This window comes from Gymnoscopelus braueri (genome assembly GCF_963280865.1).
Source record: "Gymnoscopelus braueri genome assembly, chromosome: 3".
Classification (NCBI taxonomy): domain Eukaryota; kingdom Metazoa; phylum Chordata; class Actinopteri; order Myctophiformes; family Myctophidae; genus Gymnoscopelus; species Gymnoscopelus braueri.
In genome coordinates, this window is record NC_137612.1 from 4,839,338 (window position 1) to 4,858,903 (window position 19,566).

The window sequence follows — 19,566 nt, forward strand, 5'->3', positions numbered from 1 at the left end:
TGTGCTCACTCACAATGCATGAAGGCACACAGACATGCAGTCCAACAGAAAACACACACACTCCCGGGACGTGTGCACATAGTACAGTAGATGCGCTTTTCTCTCTTTTTCCAGCACACTGAGATCACTTCTTTCATTCTCTCTTTGTCTCCCTCTCTCTCAGCAGCTCAACGGCCAGACATTCCATGCTCCGTGCACATAGCAGGGCGGTGGCTCAGTTGTCTGTGTGTCGGTGTTGTTGTGCGATCGATACCGCACAGAGGCAAGTTTTTTACAAACAACCACACACTGCCCGGCAACTCTGAGTGCGTGTGCATGTGTACACATGAACATGCAATGTCTGTTCATAATTTAGGTTAATGCCAATATACTGTGTGTGTGTGTGTGTGTGCGTGTGTGTGCGTGTGTGTGCGTGTGTGTGTGTGTGTGTGTCCGTGTCCGTGTCCGTGTGTGTCAGTGAGCGTGCATGTGTGTGCGATAAGAAACCCCTGTCATTCCAAGGGTGGCCGAGTGTGTCTATTTATTTAAGTGGAAATAAGACACACACACACACACACACACACACACACACACACACACACACACACACACACACACACACACACACACACACACACACACACACACACACACACACACACACACACACACACGGATGGGTTAAGTGTGTGTGTGTGTGTGTGTGTGCTCTGTGCACTGACCCCCAGGGTTATCTGGGAGCTTCCTCCACACCTTGCCACCAGCATCAAGCCTCGCTGTCTCCATGGCAACACAGACAGCAGGGACAATAGTTGGCCAGTCCGGTGTACTGTTCATAGGAACGTACTGTCTGCACGCACACACACACATAGAGACACACACGCACGAAAACAGGAGATAAGACAAACAGACGGACAGACAGACAGACACAAAAACCTATGCAGCTGTACTGGACTTGCAGTAGTCTCACACGGTGTGGTAGTAGTAGTCTGCGCACACACACACACACACACACACACACACACACACACACACACACACACACACACACACACACACACACACACACACACACACACACACACACACACACACACACACACACACACACACACACACACACACACACACACACACACACACACACACACACACACACACACACTTCGTTTCCTTTCTCTTAATGAAACCATGAGCACGTCATGCAATGAAGCCCAGGGCCAGCCGTGCATTGTGGGAAGGATGCATACGACACCTTCCTCACTATTGGGAGCATTATTAGTACAGCATAGAGTTTTGCTTTTCACTGTCCACTGTACAATGATGTAAGAAATTATTTATTTGAAAAAATCCTGGATAAGAATCCAGATTTGTTTTGGACGTCTGAATGTTGTATGTTAAGTTGGCTGTTCACTAAGGAAGTTTTTGCTTTAGGAAAATTCATAGACATGCATGGCAGCTGCGTTGGAGAACGATGTATCCGTAACTCACAGCCTGGACAATCAATATGTTCATGTATTCTGTTTGTGGTGTATCTTGGTACATGTACATTTTGTGAGTGTCTTGTAAGCCTGTGCGGGCTGGGCATCGTGTGGTGCAGGACACTATAATAAAACAATTCTATCTATCTACCTATCTAGTACAGAATTGACAGAAAGAAGTCTGCCCACCATGCACATATACACTGTGTATTGTATTCTGCATAGTGCAGGCTATTGTATAGGGTGCACTACATACTGTCGAATACTTTTGTTCATTAATGTCTCCGCCAGGCCTAAGGCGTGGCAGAGTCAGAATAGTTTTGCACCCTGTCCGTGCGTGCGTGCGTGCGTGTGTCTGTCTGCGAGCAGCTAATCTCCGGCACCGTTGGCTTGGTCGCAGCGAAACTGTGCACACACACACTCCCTGGATGCCAGAGCAGAACCTCTGCCCCAATTTTTTCACATGGGCCTGTTATAGCACCACCAGGAGGCCGATTGTTGCAAAACACATTTTTTGACAGTACTCCTACAGATTTTGTCCAAACATCACGCAAATCGTTACACAGTATCTCTATAGTCATTAAACGAAACGGGTCTTTCAGATTTTTCATATTCCCTCCTGCTTGGCTAAGATTGGCTTCCTAAGTTTGCAGGAGTGCTCCGTTTTGAACAAAATGCCTCAAATCATGAACGCTGCATTCATGATTTCAGTGAAGATTTTGCACGCACATTCCTACCAGGCCGAGGAAGAAATGCCACTTGAAAAAAATTCAAATCGGCCTCATGGTGGCGCTATAACAGGCCGATTTGCATTACTGCACCGATCTGCGTAAAACATTGTATGCGCACTCCCTAGAGGCCAAGGAAAAACCTTTGCCCTGCATTTTTCACATCTGCCTTTTATAGCGATTACAGATTATTTTATCCACATTTTCGGTACACATTATCTCTATAGTCATGTGATCAAGACTAATCTAGTTAGATTTTCATATTCCACCATCCTGATTGGCTAAGATTGACATCTAAAGTTTGCAGGAGTGGCCCGTTTTGAACAAAATGCCTCAATTCATGAACGCAGTGTCCAATTGCCACCCTTTTGACATTGCCCTATTATAGCGCCATCAGGAGGCCCATTTTTGCAAAACACATTTTGATATTAGTCCTACAGATTTTGTCCACATTTCACGCAATTCGGTACCCATCATCTCTATAGTCATGTGATCAAGACGGATCTGTCTGATTCTTCATATTCCATCAACATGGCTGGCCCACAATAACCTACCTGACCTGGGTCCTGGAGGAGCACTTTTTCTAGTTGATGGTGTTTTTTGCGATGATATTCTTCCTACAGTATGACTGTATTTCACAGTACTTCTCTTACTCTGCATCTGTACCTTAACTGCTGGGCTGCGTCTGGCGCCTGTATTTCCCCTGAGGGATCAATAAAGGTCTCTATCTATCCACATGCAGGCACGCACGCACAAATCAAAACAAACAGACAGACACACAATCTGCAGCGTCCTCTCCCCTGGATCACTGGGATTTATTTGGGTGACAGCAGGAGTGTGCCTGCACAACTTCACAATAAATCAACTCATCATCGTACACTCACACACTGGAGCGATGAGTCAAGATAATACACTCCAAAAAACACGAGGGATGTGCTTAGTGATAAATAGATGGACGGGCGGACAGAGAGGGACAGAAGACAATGAGAGGCGGATGGATTTGGACATGTTCCTCTTGTTCCCCCTCCTCCTCTGATTGCTTTGGGGCCCTCAGCCGCGGTTGCTCAGCAAGCTCTGTGAAGAATGAGAGAGAGAGAGAGAGAGAGAGAGAGAGAGAGAGAGAGAGAGAGAGAGAGAGAGAGAGAGAGAGAGAGAGAGAGGTCATCACATTCTAAATTCATAATAATAACCATGTCCTCCCGGATGGTTTGCAGCACAGAAAATTGACGGCGTGACAAAACAGTAGAGGAGGGTCAGCGTCTTGCAGAACATTATACAGAGTGCGGCAGCATTTCCTGTCACCATCAGTGGTGGAAAGTAACTAAGCACACTTACATAAGTACTGCACTGAAGTACAATTTCGAGGTATTTGTACTTTACTTCAGTATTTCCAATTTCCAATACTTTTACTTTTACTCCACTACATCTCAGAGGCAATATTGTACTTTTACTCCACTACAATTATTTGAAAACTTTAGTTACTAGTTACTTTGTACAAAACATACATTGACCACTTCAGCCCTATATACTGTACATTCCGGCCATTTGAAAATAGCCGATCTACAAGCTCACAATGCGTCGCGATGCGAGGCATCGTGAGCTTGTAGATCGGCTATTTTCAAAAGATTTGTATACTGTACATTTGAAAACTTGAAATGGGACATTCTGCACAATGAGTACTTTTACTTTTGGTACTTTAAGTACATTTTGATATACTTTACTTATTTCTACATTGCAGTATTGATACATTTACTTAAGTAAAAGATTTTAGTACTTTTTCCACCATTGGTCACCATCACTGCTGTTTATCCGTAAAGGACAGCAAAACTTCTGTGATTTTTCTCTGAAAGTCTTATTATAGCTTACTGGCTATCTAACCCACACATACTGTACTATCTCAAACTGTAGACTCCCAGCAAATCAAATTAGGGAATTGTTTCTGCTACATAACGCACTAAAACGCCTATATACACATCTACACTGATGGGATACAGGTGAACTATTCACAGAAAAATAGGCTTTCCGTTAGCTATTCAATTCACTGTGGGATGGACAGTGATGTACCACAAAAATGTCTGAGATGTGGATGTCAGCTATTCTTTTTCTTTTTGTTATGCCACCCCCAGTCAACTACTTTTCTGCCTCCAACTATGTCCACATCATCTCCAACACGACCTGTGTGCTTGCAAGGAATAAGGTTTTAACTTTTTTTGGTCTACAGAATAACACCATAATCAGAAAACCTTATTGCATAACAACTGCACTTTAACTGCAGCAAACACACGGCACACAGGACCTGAAGCATGTCCCTGGGTTGTGAGCAGTACTTGTTATAGAGACGATGACCTTTGCTCTGAAAGTGTTTAGCCTGCAGCTATTAGAGTTGGCCTTCCACTGTAGGTGGCAATACAGAGTAGTAGACAACTGCTATGGGGCGACACACACACACACACACACACACACACACACACACACACACACACACACACACACACACACACACACACACACACACACACACACACACACACACACACACACACACACACACACACACACACACACACACAGTTCCAGCAGTCTATACTTGCTGGAACACATGCAGCAGCTGAGGGGAAGAATGGAGCTAACCTCGCCCACTCTCTGGACATCAGAGTGAATTCACTTGGAAATAGTTTGCAGTAACATTGTGGATGGCATGTTTATGTCTTAGCGGAAAACCTCTCTGCTTGACCCTTGAAGACAATGACAACAAACTTTACCAGAGTTCTTCATACGAGTGACTCCCTCCGCAACTACAAATACAGTTTTTGTACCACTGAGCAAGGCAGTTGATGGATCTAGAGGAGCTAGAGCACTTAAACCCTATATATTTCATTTACCGGAGTCTCCCAAGGCTGACTTATTTTTCCTTCTATGCCAAATCTCGTTGCTGAAAGTAACCGACCTACAAGCTCACAATGCGGCGCAACGTGGTGTGTGATGTCGCATTGCCATTTGTATTTAAGCAAACTTTACGCTAGTGGGAAGAAAAGAGGAATGAACTGATTTGTTAATGCTGAGCATCCACTTTGTTTTCACAAGGATTATCAAATCATTTCAGCTCTAAAAACATCACATGGTGGTAGGGAATATGAGCTTATTTTTGCTGCCACTCATGCTATCTTGACAGGTTTAATCAACAACCTATGATGGTGGTCCTGGAAATAAGACACTTGCACAGTAAAGTCCTTAGTGTTAATTTAACTCTGAAAACCTACACATTTGGTTACATTTGTACACTGTCATATAGTCACAAATGGATGAATTAATGCTGAGCATTTCGCTGTGTTCTTGGCCACAAATCCAGCAAAAACCACACAGCATACACGTTACACAATGGCATGTGACAAGTGGAGTGCAATGTCTTTCTGAAAGAATCGCTGACAATGGATTAAGACGCTTCCTGGAGACATCTCTCTGGCACCAGATGAACAAGTGCAGTCCAAAACTGCAGGCATCCAATTTAGAGAAGCAGTGGAAACAAAAATGTTCTGACATTCCAATTCTAATTTTAATATTAATATTTCAACAATACAGATGACAGCATAATAGTCCTTACTTTTCCTGTCAGGTAAAGTTCTTAAGATATTTCATTCCAGAAGAAAAACTTTCATTCCAGAGGAAATTATCTGTGGATAAGTGTCACTTTTGTCCACCTCACTTCATACAACTTGCCTATAATACTAATTAACAAAAGAAAACAAAGAAAACACAGACACACACGCATAAAAAAAAACAAGACATGGTCTAATAACGGCATGGCTTGCATGGATATCGGAATTCATGTGGCCAGTCTATGACATCAGTCATCGTCATCTGTCGTCTTAACTTTTGGGCAAAGCTTCAGCTCAATCTGACCTCCATTGACTTCCAGTATATAAAAATAGGTTTAAAACGTTTTTTATTTCAAAAAGTACAAAATATGAATTATGTGAAAAAAAACGGGGGGTTACTTGGCCTACTGGCGTGTACACAAGTGTGTGTTGAAGAAATTTGGCTCTGATTGGTTGGTTCGCTGCACACACACACGCACGCACACACGCACGCACGCACACTTTTAGATGGCTAGTAGGAATCATGCAGTAAAAAAGGCTACTGGAGGACGGAGTGACTTGTATAGGAATGAAACTATCAATTATTTTCTTAGTGATTATTCAACCGATTAATCGAATAATCTAGAAAATAATCCTCGTTAAGGAATGTCTATGACTGTACAGTATTAGTGCTGAAAACTAGTCTAGAATTAGCAGATTTCCTCTTAGTGATAAAGTCCTCTACTGGGGAAGTTATAGCCCCTCTTGTGTCTGTACACAAACAACGACCCTGGGTTACTGAAGCATTAGGTAGTGGTGGCCGCTTAGCAGGCTAGCTGGCATGCTAACTGTCAGTGCTATGCTGGCAGGCCGATGGGCAAGCAAGCATGCTGGCAGGCTAGCTGTTAGCTTGCCAAGTGCATCCGAGGGTATCGCGGCCTGTGCCATTGAATTGGAGATGAGCAGTGAATGTGACGAGGGGATTTAGCTTTGCTGTTCCACTCGCATCCCACGATATGGAGAAACAGCATGTGTCCGCACACTGTGTTTCAGTATGGCTCTATTTGTTTGTGTGTGTGACATTGTACGCTTGCATGAGTGCTTGTGTGTGTGTGTGTGTGTGTGTGTGTGTGTGTGTGTGTGTGTGTGTGTGTGTGTGTGTGTGTGTGTGCGCTAGCATACGTATGTGTGTGGCAGTAGGGTGTATTTGGCATTGTCAAACTCACCCTAGGCAGTGTGACGGGACTCTAAGCCTCATGCATAGTGTATGAGCTAGCTCCCCAAGTCTCTAACTGACCCCTAGCACCTTCAGCACAGTATACACTTGGCCCTGCTAAATCTGGTGCCCCAGGCTAGAGTCAGGACTCAAGCAAATCCACACTTGGTTAATTTAAAGGCACAAAAAGCTTTTTATGCATTACACCTAGGGCAGGCAGGGCAGCCAAAGTTTCTAGCTCAAGGCCTGCATTGGGATGTACGTAGGAACTAGATTGGGGGCCACATAGAGCTAAGTCTGTGGACCCAAATGCAGCAAAAATAATGCACCGTACAACTGGGGCAGATGGTCATGGTCTTATGTACAATGTACCAGGCTGCTTAACTGGATGAAGCAGGTTTCTTTGCTGCTAACTCATTATATAATTAGCAACTATTCGAGCTGAGCAGTAGCGATGATAAATGTAAACTTTATACCGCATGAGGTCTGACAGTTTATTACTGTAGGCTATATCAATAAACACAACATGTGATCAATAGGTTATTGATCTTTCTGTCCTTCATCCTGTCTGCATGCACTCCTTCCTGGGTGCTAATTGTCTCCGCCAGGCCGAAAGGCATGGCGAGAGAGTATGTTTTACCCTCCGTCCGTGTGTGTGTCCGTCCGTGTGTGTGTGTGTGTGTGTCCGTCTGTCACCAGCTAATCTCCGCCACCGTTGGCTTGATCGCAGCGAAACTGTGCACACACACTCCCTGGATGCCAATTCCGAACTTCTGCCCCAAATTTTTCACATGGGCCTTTTATAGCGCCACCAGGAGGCCGATTTGTGCAAAACATCTTTTTTGACAGTACTCCTACAGATTTTGTCCAAAAATCTCGCAAATCGGTACACAGTATCTCTATAGTCATTAAACAAAACTTGTCTTTCAGATTTTTCATATTCCATCCTGATTGGCTAAAAATGGCTTCCAAAGTTTGCAGGAGTGCTCCATTTTCAACAAAATGCCTCAAATCATGAACACAGCATGCAATTTCGGTGACATTTTGCACGCATATTTCCACTATGCCGAGGAAGAAATGCCACTTGAACATTTTCAAATCAGCCTCATGGTGGCGCTATAACAGGCCGATTCATGTTTTTACCTATAACTGCACCGATCTGTGTAAAACTTTGTATGCGCACTCCCTAGAGGTCAAGGAAAAACCTTTGCCCTGCATTTTTCCCATCTGCCTTTTATAGCGCCACCAGGAGGCCGACTTATGTAAAACACATTTCTTTATATTACTCCTTCCGATTTTATCCAAATTTCACGCAAATCGGTACACATGATCTCCATAGTCATGTGATCAAGATGGATGTGTTTGATTTTTCATATTCCATCCTCATTGGCTAAGATTGACATCTAAAGTTTGCAGTAGTGGCTTGTTTTGAACAAAATTCCGCAAATCATGAACGCACCGTCCGATTGCGGTCAAACTTTGCACGCACATTCACACTATGTTGAGGAACAAATGCCACCCTTTTAACATTGGCCTGTTGTAGCGCCACCAGCAAGTCTAATTTAGCAAAAAAAAATGTTGCACAAAATGCCTCAAACCATGAATGCAGTGTCCGATTGCCGTGCAAGGCCTAAGAACAAATGGTACCCTTTAAACATTGGCCTATTATAGCGCCACCAGGAGGCCACAATAACCTACCTGACCTGGCGGAGACCTGTGCTCCGAGGAGCACTTTTTCTAGTTTTTACTCATTTTAGTACAACAAGACGGAAGTTGATCAAGTTTGGGGATGGGGGCACTGTATTTACTATACAATGGGTAGTATTGGGCCAAGTCAAAGTAGGCTTTCCAGCTCCGTGCTCAAAGCACTCAGCCAGGCCTAAATTAAATATGCCTCATCACTGTCTCTCTGCCATTGAAACAAACATAGACATATCAAGATATTTCCATGTTAACAGAGATGCTAATCTGTCCGGCTAACATTGCTTTGCTAGGCTATTTCAATGTTAGCTGTGTAATTAAGCAACTACAGTACTTTACAAACTCAGTAGTTTTCACTATTATGTATGACATAGATTTACTATTTATGTATGACATAGATTTACTATTGATAATGGTCGCAATATTACAAAAGAGAACAGAACTTGACGGAAGCACTTCGTTTTTGACAGCATCTCTGTCATGGCAATAGTAACAGTAAAGAACACCTACCCATGTAACAATGCTTAATTTACACTCACACTGCACACGTCACATGGACACACTTCCTGTGTGAAGAGCCACACATACAGTTAACCCTTTAAGACCTGAGGCGATTCTTTAAAAAAAATCTAAATCCTAACAGTTTTTGGAAAAAAATCTAAACATTTTTTTTTTCACGATTTTTCAAAAATAGCAGATCTACAAGTTCATAGCACGGCACTCGGTGCCGCGCTATGAGCTTGTATATCTGCTATTTTTGAATAGCCAAAGACATCTTAAGTGACACAGATGCGTTCCAGGTATTAATGGGTTAAAACGTATCTGAACCTCATTTGAACAACTGTACTGCACACACGCACGCACGCACGACTGACTTTCTTGTCCTTTCTCTGAGAAAAACAAAAATAATAGAAGGTTAGAAAATCAATAACTGCCTTCTTCTCTGCCCAAGGCTAATAGCACGCTCTCTGTCTCCTTCTCCCTCCCTCCCTCTCTTTGTGGAGAGACGGCGACAGTCGCCTGGGAGATTGTCACTCACACTCCCAACTGAGCAGCCGTGGCAAGTCCGCTTGATAAACACTGAGCCTTCCACTGATTACGCACTCAGTAAGACAGTTGGACCGTCAATTAGTCATTGAGGAGGGCACCTAGTCAGTCAGTCAGTTGGATGGTTGGGTAAACTCATTTGAATCGTTCAGTCAGCAGGTCAGTCGTTCAGCCAGTTATGTGCACTCGGTTGCCTGTTCAGTCAGACAGTATATCAGTCAATAAAAGGTTGAATATGACAGGAAGTCATTAATCAAATGTAGTGCATACAGTTGCAGCGAGGGCGTCATTTGATGGCAATCAATGTCATGAGCAGCACGTAGGATTAAATGGCAATGTACTATATATATATATATATATATGAATAGTGAATCAATCGTAAGCTATTGACAATCTCCATCCTGATTCTCCATCCCGACTCCAGTAGAAAAAAAAATCAAACATCTTCAGGGTACCGACTGTGAACAGGAGACAGAAGATTAGAGCCTTTCACCCTCACAGACTATAACATAATGATTGCGAGCGTCCAGCGTGACGACCCCCAGACCAGCGAGGATTCAATCCCATGTGGAAAAATCAGTAATGTGTCTTCCACTTAAAGCTCACGACAGGCCATTACTAGCTCAGAGAGCATTGATCAAATATTATAGAGATGGCAGTCAATGGGGTGTAGTGTGTATGGATGAGACATTTACCTGGATGTCATTGGAGGACAATATGGATTTTAGAAAAAGCTAGAGACAGATGCACAGAGAGAGAGAGAGAGAGAGAGAGAGAGTGTGAGAGAGAGAGAGAGAACAGGAGAGAATACCTAATTTACTGTATGTGTCATACACCAGGTGGTTAGATCACAAAAAGGAGAGATGAGATGGAAGAGAGTGTGTGTGTGTGTGTGTGTGTGTGTGTGTGTGTGTGTGTGTGTGTGTGTGTGTGTGTGTGTGTGTGTGTGTGCGCTTCTGCATGTCTGTATAGTGTGAGGATATGTTTCTTCTTGTGTGTAACCACACTCATGCCCACATGAAAATCCCATGCTGTTGGATGAATAATATGTGTCAATATGTGTCATGACATATTTGTCACAGTCTGATCTAGGTGTGGGTGTGTCTAGATCTGCTTCCTGCCAGGGTGACCACCTGCATTCGTTCACCTGCAATCATGCCAGCAGTATTTAAGCCTCCGTCTCACTCCAGTGTTTGCCAGATTGTTTTGTGAGAACTCCAACCTCTCAAACCTTGTTCAGGCAAGTTTTTGACTTTATACTGACCTTTGCTTAGTTTTTTGGACAACAGAGATTTTTGCCAAGCCTTTGATTGCCCGTTCGGATTTTTTTTAACATTAAAACCTGTTTCAGTGTCTTTGGCGTCTAAGTCCACGATTTTCACGATTGCCTGACAATTTTATGTGCGTGTAAGGGTCTGTCCTATGTGAATAACAATGCACTGCAGGGCCAGAGTGGTAGCACCATGCACTCATGCATGCATGCATGCACGCACGCACCCACTCACGCAGACATTTTATATGCTTCAACTCTGAAGTATTTCTCTCCCTCTCTTCCTTCTCTCGTCTATTCCTCCCATTCCTCCAATAGTTGTGAAGGTAGTGTCTAGTTCTTTTGTTGTTGAAATGATTGACAGAGTACTGACTTGAACCTCTTCTTCTTCTCCCTCGTTCCTTCCATACTTCAATACTTTCAATTCCCTCGATTCCTCCCCCCTCATCCATTCATCCCCCCCTCCCCTCACTCTCTCTCTGTACTCTATATGAACTCTTCCCTTAGTGACATGCCACTCCGCCTAAGCCGATCTCCTTCATTTGTTTTTGTTCACTTTCACCACTTTCTCCATCTCTTACTGCTTAATATGCACTCTTTCCATCCCTCTTTCATCCACCACCACAAAGCCTCATTCTTTCTTTTAGCTTGAAGTCAAATAATTCTCCGTCTTTCTATCAGTGACATTCTTTGTGTACTCTAGGAAGCCACATTCACACTGCAGCGATACAGCTGACACTCACAGGAGTGCTAAATACAGGTACGTTCACACAAGGTTCTGTTATGAAAGAGACAGCTGCAGTCACTACCTGAAGGTTACTGAAACAACAGCGCCACACTGACAACTAGTTGTTGTCAACATCACGAAGGGTGACTGTAATATTTCTCAAAACATTATAGTAATTACTTATATTAAACTAATAACACATTACTTGTAACACGTCACTGCCCAACACTGATTGCCATACAATGAGAATGAGTGGCATCACTACTTCTGGTTCAATCACAGAGCACAGAAGCAACAGATAAAGATCATCATCAATACTTGGATTTTATATCATGGTCAACCCACGGTTTTAACAAAGTCCAACATCACTTTAAGATGGGTAGTAGCCCTTCATTATTGGTCTGAACATTCCAGCCTTTGCAAACTTCCCGTTTGTAACCATTGCCCATGTTTCCCAAATGACACAAACTATCAGAGAAACGTCTATTCACCTGTTTCCTAGGCTGTGCGTTTTCCACTTCCTGTCGATTTGATCCAATGAAATCCAATGAAACTGGTCAGATGACCAATGATATCCAATGAAATCGACAGGAAGTGGAAAACACATAGGAAACAGGTGAATAGATGGAAGCAAAAGTGGGAACACTTGCTGGGCATTGCTGCCTGACGCACCTCCGATCAGTGTTGATTTTGACAGCAAATCTTTATTTTGTTTTAATCATAGTCTTTTGAATAAAATTCTGTTTAGTTTTAGTCCTATTTTAGTCATCTGAAATGTTTTACTTTTAGTCTAGTTTTAGTCAACTAAATATCATAAGATCTTAGTCGACTAAATCTACAGTTGCTTTAGTCGAATAAAATTTATTTTTCGCGGGCCGTGATGGCATGGAAATGATTTTCACTGCATGCTGCATGCCGAAAAAAGCTGAGCTTGTAGATCGGCTATTTTCGGTCTATGACACCCGCGCGCACCCATGATGACTTGTCTTAGTTCTACTGGATCTCTTCTCACTAGTCCCTCCCAAACATTTTAGTCTAGTTTGTCATATATTTAGTCATAGTTTTAGTTATCATAGCTTAGTTTTTATTTAGTTTTTGTCAGTGAAACAAGGGAACCAGGGGACCTGGTACTGCCAGACCCCTAGTGGTTGAAATCTGAATGGCCGGAAATCTGAATGGTTTCTAAACTACGTCACGCTAAGCTTGGCCAATCAAAAAGAGGGACATGTAAGAAAACGTTATATGGACGAAAAGGAGGGCAAAAGGGGACCGACAAAGCCTCATGTAGGCCTGACCCCCTGGGACTGGCAAAAAGGTAGTCAACAGACATGTTTCGTCATAGTTTTAGTCCACGAAACCAACACTGCCTCCCACAGGGCCATGGTGCTGGCTGCAGGGTCAGAACACCCTTCACTTATGTTTCGCTCCTTTCATCCCGGAACATCTCTGGGTGGTGGTGCAGCAACAGGGACGTCTCCCTGCCGCCCCCCCTGCAGCCAGCAGAAGGACCCTTATTCTTCTTGCCTTTCCTGGCTTTGCCCTGGGTTGGCTCCCACAGTGTCAGTGTGCTTTCCACTAGTTACAGGGTGCCTGACGCAGTGCCCTGCCCAGCCTCATCCTTCTCTCTCTGACTTTGTCTGTGACCTGTGGTAGGTCCCCGTAGACGTAGAGGACCACATTTCTGATGTGGTCCGTCCATGTGACACCTGTTCATAGCATTCTTGCGTAGACTCCATCAGGGGCCCTGTTGTGCTGTGAGGGCCCATGTCTCAGCGGCGAACGGCCTTTTTGCGTGTAGTTGAAGCGCAAGGGGGCGGGTGGGGAGAGAGTCAGCGCACAGACTACTGTGTTGTTGACAGACAACGGATGCATGCTTATGAGAAACAACAAAAATAAAACCTAGCAAAACAGTTGCGTGCATTAGCGCAAGATGAGGATAAAGGAAATATTCAGTCTAAATGTCCAGTAATTCGCTACTACCAGTAACTACTACCAATACTTTTGTATTTGAAACTTTACATTTCTCTTATAAACTCTCAGGACAGCCTAATACAAATATAATTTATGAAAAGGCTACTATAGGCTACAGTGAAGTCGGACTGAATGACTGAAACGTTTTTTCTTTTTTTAACTCTTGGTGATTATCTGGCACAGTAGTTGTGGATTAGCAAACTGGAAACATTTATGTTTCCTTTTCGCGTGCGAATTGGACATTTAGACTGAATGTTTCCTTTATCCTCATCTTGCGCTAATGCACGCAACTGTTTTGCCAGGTTTTATTTTTGTTGTTTCTCATAAGCGTGCATCCGTTGTCTGTCAACAACACAGTAGTCTGTGCCTTGACTTCAGTGCGCTGACTCTCTCCCCACCCGCCCCTCGCCCCCTTGCGCTTCAACTACATGCAAAAGGGCCGTTCGCGTCTCAGCGCCATACAGCAGCACCGACTCCACTGTAGCTACGAACAGCCGCCTCTCGTGACTCTCCTCACCCCATGCAGGGCATTCCAGGCGGTGCCCTGCATGGGCATTCATTGCTAGTAGTAGCATTGTTTTGCATTTGTAAGTGATGGTTTTCACACATCTCTTAGTACTGTTACTGTATGTCGAAAGGAATGTGGAAGTAAATAACCTCTGGTTGGTTCATGGGGGGGAGCGTTCTAAAGGAATCCTCATTGATGTTGCGTCCCGTGGCTATCTCTGCAGCTGTAGGCTTTGTTCACAGGGTCCAAATAAAGCCCGTCGTCGCTGGACTTGCAGAGCATGGTTGTCAAGGAAACGCCATAATTTCACCATGATTGCCTTGACCTCGTTTTCTCAAGACCTCGTTCATAACGTCCACAGTTTTATGTTTGACCAAATACAGGGGAAAAGGCCACTCAAGAGACTCAATCAGGTTTTAAACATAATCCATCATCATCTAGCTCTCTTGGTTTCAGTGAGAGCTTGTTTCCCTGGAGAGACACTGAGACTCCTCTTCACTCCGCTGCTTGATAGAGTTCAAAGTAGATGTACTGCAATCAGAGGAATGGAACATATCTGCAGCTCACTCAAGTCAACCACTCCCCCCCCCCCCACCCCCCACCCCCCAAGTTGTGCCATGAGAGGGGACACTGCCCTTGGTGCTGTAGGCAGTGGTGGAAAAAGTACTAAAATGTTTTACTTAAGTAAAAGTGTCATTGCTGCAATGTAGAAGTACTCTGTTACAAGTAAAAGTCCGGAATTCAACGTGTTACTTGAGTAAAAGTACAAAAGTATTGGCATCAAAATATACTTAAAGTACCAAAAGTAAAAGTACTTGAATGTTTGAAAATAGCAGATCTACAAGCTCACAACGCGTCGCGTTGCGACGCGTTGTGAGCTCGTAGATCGGCTATTTTCAAATAGCCCAGGTATGAAATAGGGCTAAAGTGGTTAATGTATGTTTCATAATATCATAATTTATATCTGAAAAGTAACTAGTAACTAAAGTTTTCAAATAATTGTAGTGGAGTAAAAGTACAATATTTGCCTCTGAGATGTAGTGGAGTAGAAGTAAAAGTATTGGAAATTGGAAATACTCAAGTAAAGTACAAATACCTAAAAATTGTACTTAAGTACAGTACTTAAGTAAATGTACTTAGTTACTTTCCACCACTGGCTGTAGGCTACATGCTGCCAGTGCACATCACCATAATGATTGCAGATACACAAACACAATGTACGTGAAATGCAGGAGTGACAATAATTTAGCAGCTACACATAGACAAACACATTACGGTGCATGTACTAGGCTACACGTACAAACACCGCTACAGCTACAATCACGCACCAAATGAATAGCACTAAGAGAAGAGAAAACCACAACACATGCACTGCACTGCACGCACGCTATCTTGATTTTGTGACCATTCCCGTCCCTCAGTTACAAAGCTCTGAGAAGCAACTACTGTACTGTATCTGCATGTTGGAATTAATGAATTGTTGATTCACCTCATCTTCAATTTGTGTCAGTCTCAAGTGTGTAAACAGTGGAGTGAGTGAAATAAACAAAAATAAATAGAAAGACTGATGATTGACATGTTAATATTTTTGATAAAGTGCCATGTTTTCTTGAATGAAGAAAGCAATGGTCCAATCAGCCCCACTGAACTGCTAATGAACCGTGTCAATTCAACTGCACAAAAGCAGCCCTCTTGACCATGGCAACATTTCAATAATGGCCGCCGCTTTTATGAAGGGGCTACTCAATAAAAACACTTTTGAAAACCAATGCTACTACTGGAGTACACGCACGCACGCACACGCACACACACACACACACACACACACACACACACACACACACAAATATATTTACATTTTATGTAAAATTAAAGGACCAAAACAAATCTATCAATGTAGCTTCACATAAAAATGAATAATAAATTAACCCCCCTGGCTGCTCAAACAGGGCCGTCATGCTGGGGTAAACTGCAATGTTGAGGCATATTTATGTATCTCGGATACCAGCTTGAACATGATTTTTGATCTTTGGTACTCTAAAGCCCAACACCATACAATACGTAAATAAAAAAGACAGTTCATACACATGAATCCCCTCGCCCCCCAGCAATTATTTGTCCACAGCAATCAATGCCTGATTTACAGTATATACTTCACTGCAAGCGGGTATCATGCAACGGAAATATGAGATCTACAAGCTCACAAATTGTCACGCTGCGACACGCGGTGAGCTTGTAGATCTGTTATTTTACACTTGTGCGCGGCAAAGGATAATGAGGCTTTATCACTCAATGTACTCCTTCTATAGTAAAACCGCCCCAATAATCAAGGCACAAATAGAATGGCACTTTACCAGGCACAACAGGAGTCTACACTCACAAACATGTGTGCACACACACGCACGCACACATGCGCACACACACACACACACACGCAGGCTCTCAGGTTAGATAAATGCTGCATTCAGGAGAGAGAGAGAGAGAGAAAGAGAGAGAGGTTCAAGGTTAAGTGTGTGGAATAGAGTGGCAAGTGTTTCACAGATGCGGACAGCCTCAATGATGGAGTTTTAAATGGCACAGCAGCACTAACATTATCATTCTGCACCAACGCTTGGTGGTGGAACCTCAGAGTGCTGAAAGTAGGTGTGACACTGGAGTGATGTTTTTTAGAAGCGTGTGTTGCTTAATGCGACGTTGAGGTCATCTGTGTTTAGTTGCAGCGAGGGGGCTGAAAGATGTGTGTGGGTGTGAATCAGGTGTTAATCCCCGTTATTTATTGTTATCTCCGCCAGCCTGGGGGGCCGGGAGGCGGAGATAATGCTTTTTGCCGTTTCTGTCTGTCAGTGCAGAGCTGATGTTGAAAACCGTCAAACTGATCAGCATCAAACCTTTCATGCAGGCGGCCAATAAACCAAGGGAGACACTCCACCACGCCCATTTTCCACCTTTTTCCAATTTTCTTCACACTTTTTAGACTAGAGGTTCGGCCGCCCATAAATGGAGATTCTGTATCTGTCAATCATTGTTCCTTTTATGCCCATAGAGGTCCCTGATATCATCAGTATAGCCATATTTATGGGCATGCCCATGCCATATGGGCATATCGGTCGGATTTGCAATTCTGGACAACCGCATATCCGAACGATCGGCGGCGGGCACCACACTCCCTCGAGTCCTCTGTCTGAGTCATAGTGACGTGGATAATAATTAAAAACAAAATGTAGGAAACAAAAAATAAAGGGGTATTCACTCGCGACCCATAAAAATTGGTCCACGACCCACATATGGGTTTGATTGATTGATTGATTGATTGATGTACTTTATTTAGTAAGACATGAGAAACAGTACATGGAAGTACAATTCACAATACAAGGTCTACTAATAAACTGGATAACTCATGAAAGCACTAAGCTTGTTTAAAATGAGTTCCCATGCACACAAATCAGGACATATTCTGACTCACTGTTTGGGAAACAGTGATGGGCTCAACTACTCGATGAATTGAATACACAGGACCACAATGGAAACAACCCCTTTTTGTGTTATCCTTTTAGCACCATTGTATAACCGTACCACTGTACTATTTGCAAATTGTTAATAAAGTATTCATTCAATCAATGCAGAGGACAAATTCCAGGTATGTGCAAATGTTTATACCGCCCCCCCCCCCCACCCTTTCATTTAACCCATTAAGACCTGAGGCCGATTCTACAAATGTCTTCTAAATCCTAACCATTTTCTGTATGTCAGTGGTTCTCAAACTTTTTCATGTCAAAGACCCCCAAAGTTATATGTATTTGGCCGCGTACCCCCATCTCAAAATATTTTGTTCTAAGGTCCCCCAGAAGCAAAGATTTGAGTTTAAAAATGTTGGTTTAAAATATATATGTATATTCAAAGGTTTGCACAAATGTTCAAGATTTCCAAAAATAGCAGATCTACAAGTTCATAGCGCGGCACGAAGTGTCGCGCTATGACCCCCGATATCCCGATATCCCCCTTTCCTTTAACTGGCAATAACAGCCTATGGAGATAATGTCTTACGTCACACCAAAGACAGACAAAAACCTCATGGGCAAAGCTCTGTGATAAGGCAGGGTGTCGGCACGCTGACATTTTCTTGTGCCCCCTCACTCACACTGAAGGTCCCATATGCATGACAATGACCCAACCTGACGGAGGAGAAATTGGGAGTGATAGGAGAGCAGAGGGTGTGAAGGGATATCTTTAAGTAGCTGTCTTTTGTAGGTGGCAGAGCTCATAATGTGTGAAAAGGATTGTGTGTGCGTGTGTGTGTGTGTGTGTTTATGTTTGTGTGTGTGTGTGTGTGTGTGTGTGTGTGTGTGTGTGTGTGTGTGTGTGTGTGTGTGTGTGTGTGTGTGTGTGTGTGTGTGTGTGTGTGTGTGTGTGTGTGTCTGTGTGTGTGTGTGTGTGTGTGTGTCTCATAACACATAAAAGACCTTATGAGTGACAGGTAGAAGGGCTGTGCCACTGTGTGTTAGGTGAACTTCAAGAGAGAGAGAGAGAGAGAGAGAGAGAGAGAGAGAGAGAGAGAGAGAGAGAGAGAGAGAGAGAGAGAGAGAGAGAGAGAGAGAGAGAGAGAGAGAGAGAGAGAGAGAGAGAGAGAGAGATGAAACAATGTTATCTTTTGGTGTAGCATTTTAAATTAACTTTTTAAAGGCAACAATCAATAATATGTGAACCCTTTCTTGACAGACTCATATTTAACATCTAATAGAGATGAGAGAGAAACATTTGTGACAAAGTTATAATAATAATCATAATAATAATAATCCATTATCTCTTCAACCAGTGTGATCAAACCTTTCTATAAACTATTCATGTAAAAACTACGTCAGCACTGTCCAACAAGGTAGGTAATTATTACCGTACAAAATGTTTCATCTGTGTGTGTGGATTATACAATGCTACACATTGCACTGAAAAATTATCCAATGTTCTGTCATCAGTAAAACTTGAGTGGAAGCTGATCTCTGTTGGCACTTAACCACCCACAGGAACAGTGAAACTTTCCTAGTTAAACTCTCCTCCAAGCCCAATGTGCTCTGCCAAGCGGCTGGCACTGTCAGATCCATTTATAGACAGGCAGACTGGACAGCTGCCCGCGTGTCCAGAGGGGTCCCAGGACAGCCCACTCATTCGTTTTCATTAAGACTGATCAGGAACCACCAGTGGCAGCTCCACTTGTGTTCCTTCCATTCTTAGTGCTCTCTACATCATGAACACTTCACTTCAATGTGTTCAAACTGTTTAGACACACAGACCGTTACTCCGTTACATTGCTGAAAATGTCCCCAAAACACACCGATTTGTATTCTGAATAGGTGGCTATTTTTAAGCGG

At 43.3% G+C, this 19,566-nt stretch overlaps 1 protein-coding gene across 1 annotated transcript in view; it reads right to left on the minus strand.

Moving 5' to 3' along the window:
* Positions 1 to 2,965: 2,965 nt before the first annotated feature.
* chchd6b (coiled-coil-helix-coiled-coil-helix domain containing 6b) overlaps positions 2,966 to 19,566 on the minus strand; it is a 97,220-nt gene continuing 80,619 nt past the window's right edge. Inside the window, exon 8 of the mRNA XM_080424891.1 lies at positions 2,966 to 3,262. Coding sequence (XP_080281017.1) covers positions 3,239 to 3,262 — 24 coding nt within the window. The 3' untranslated portion in view covers positions 2,966 to 3,238. The remainder of the gene's footprint in view (positions 3,263 to 19,566) is intronic.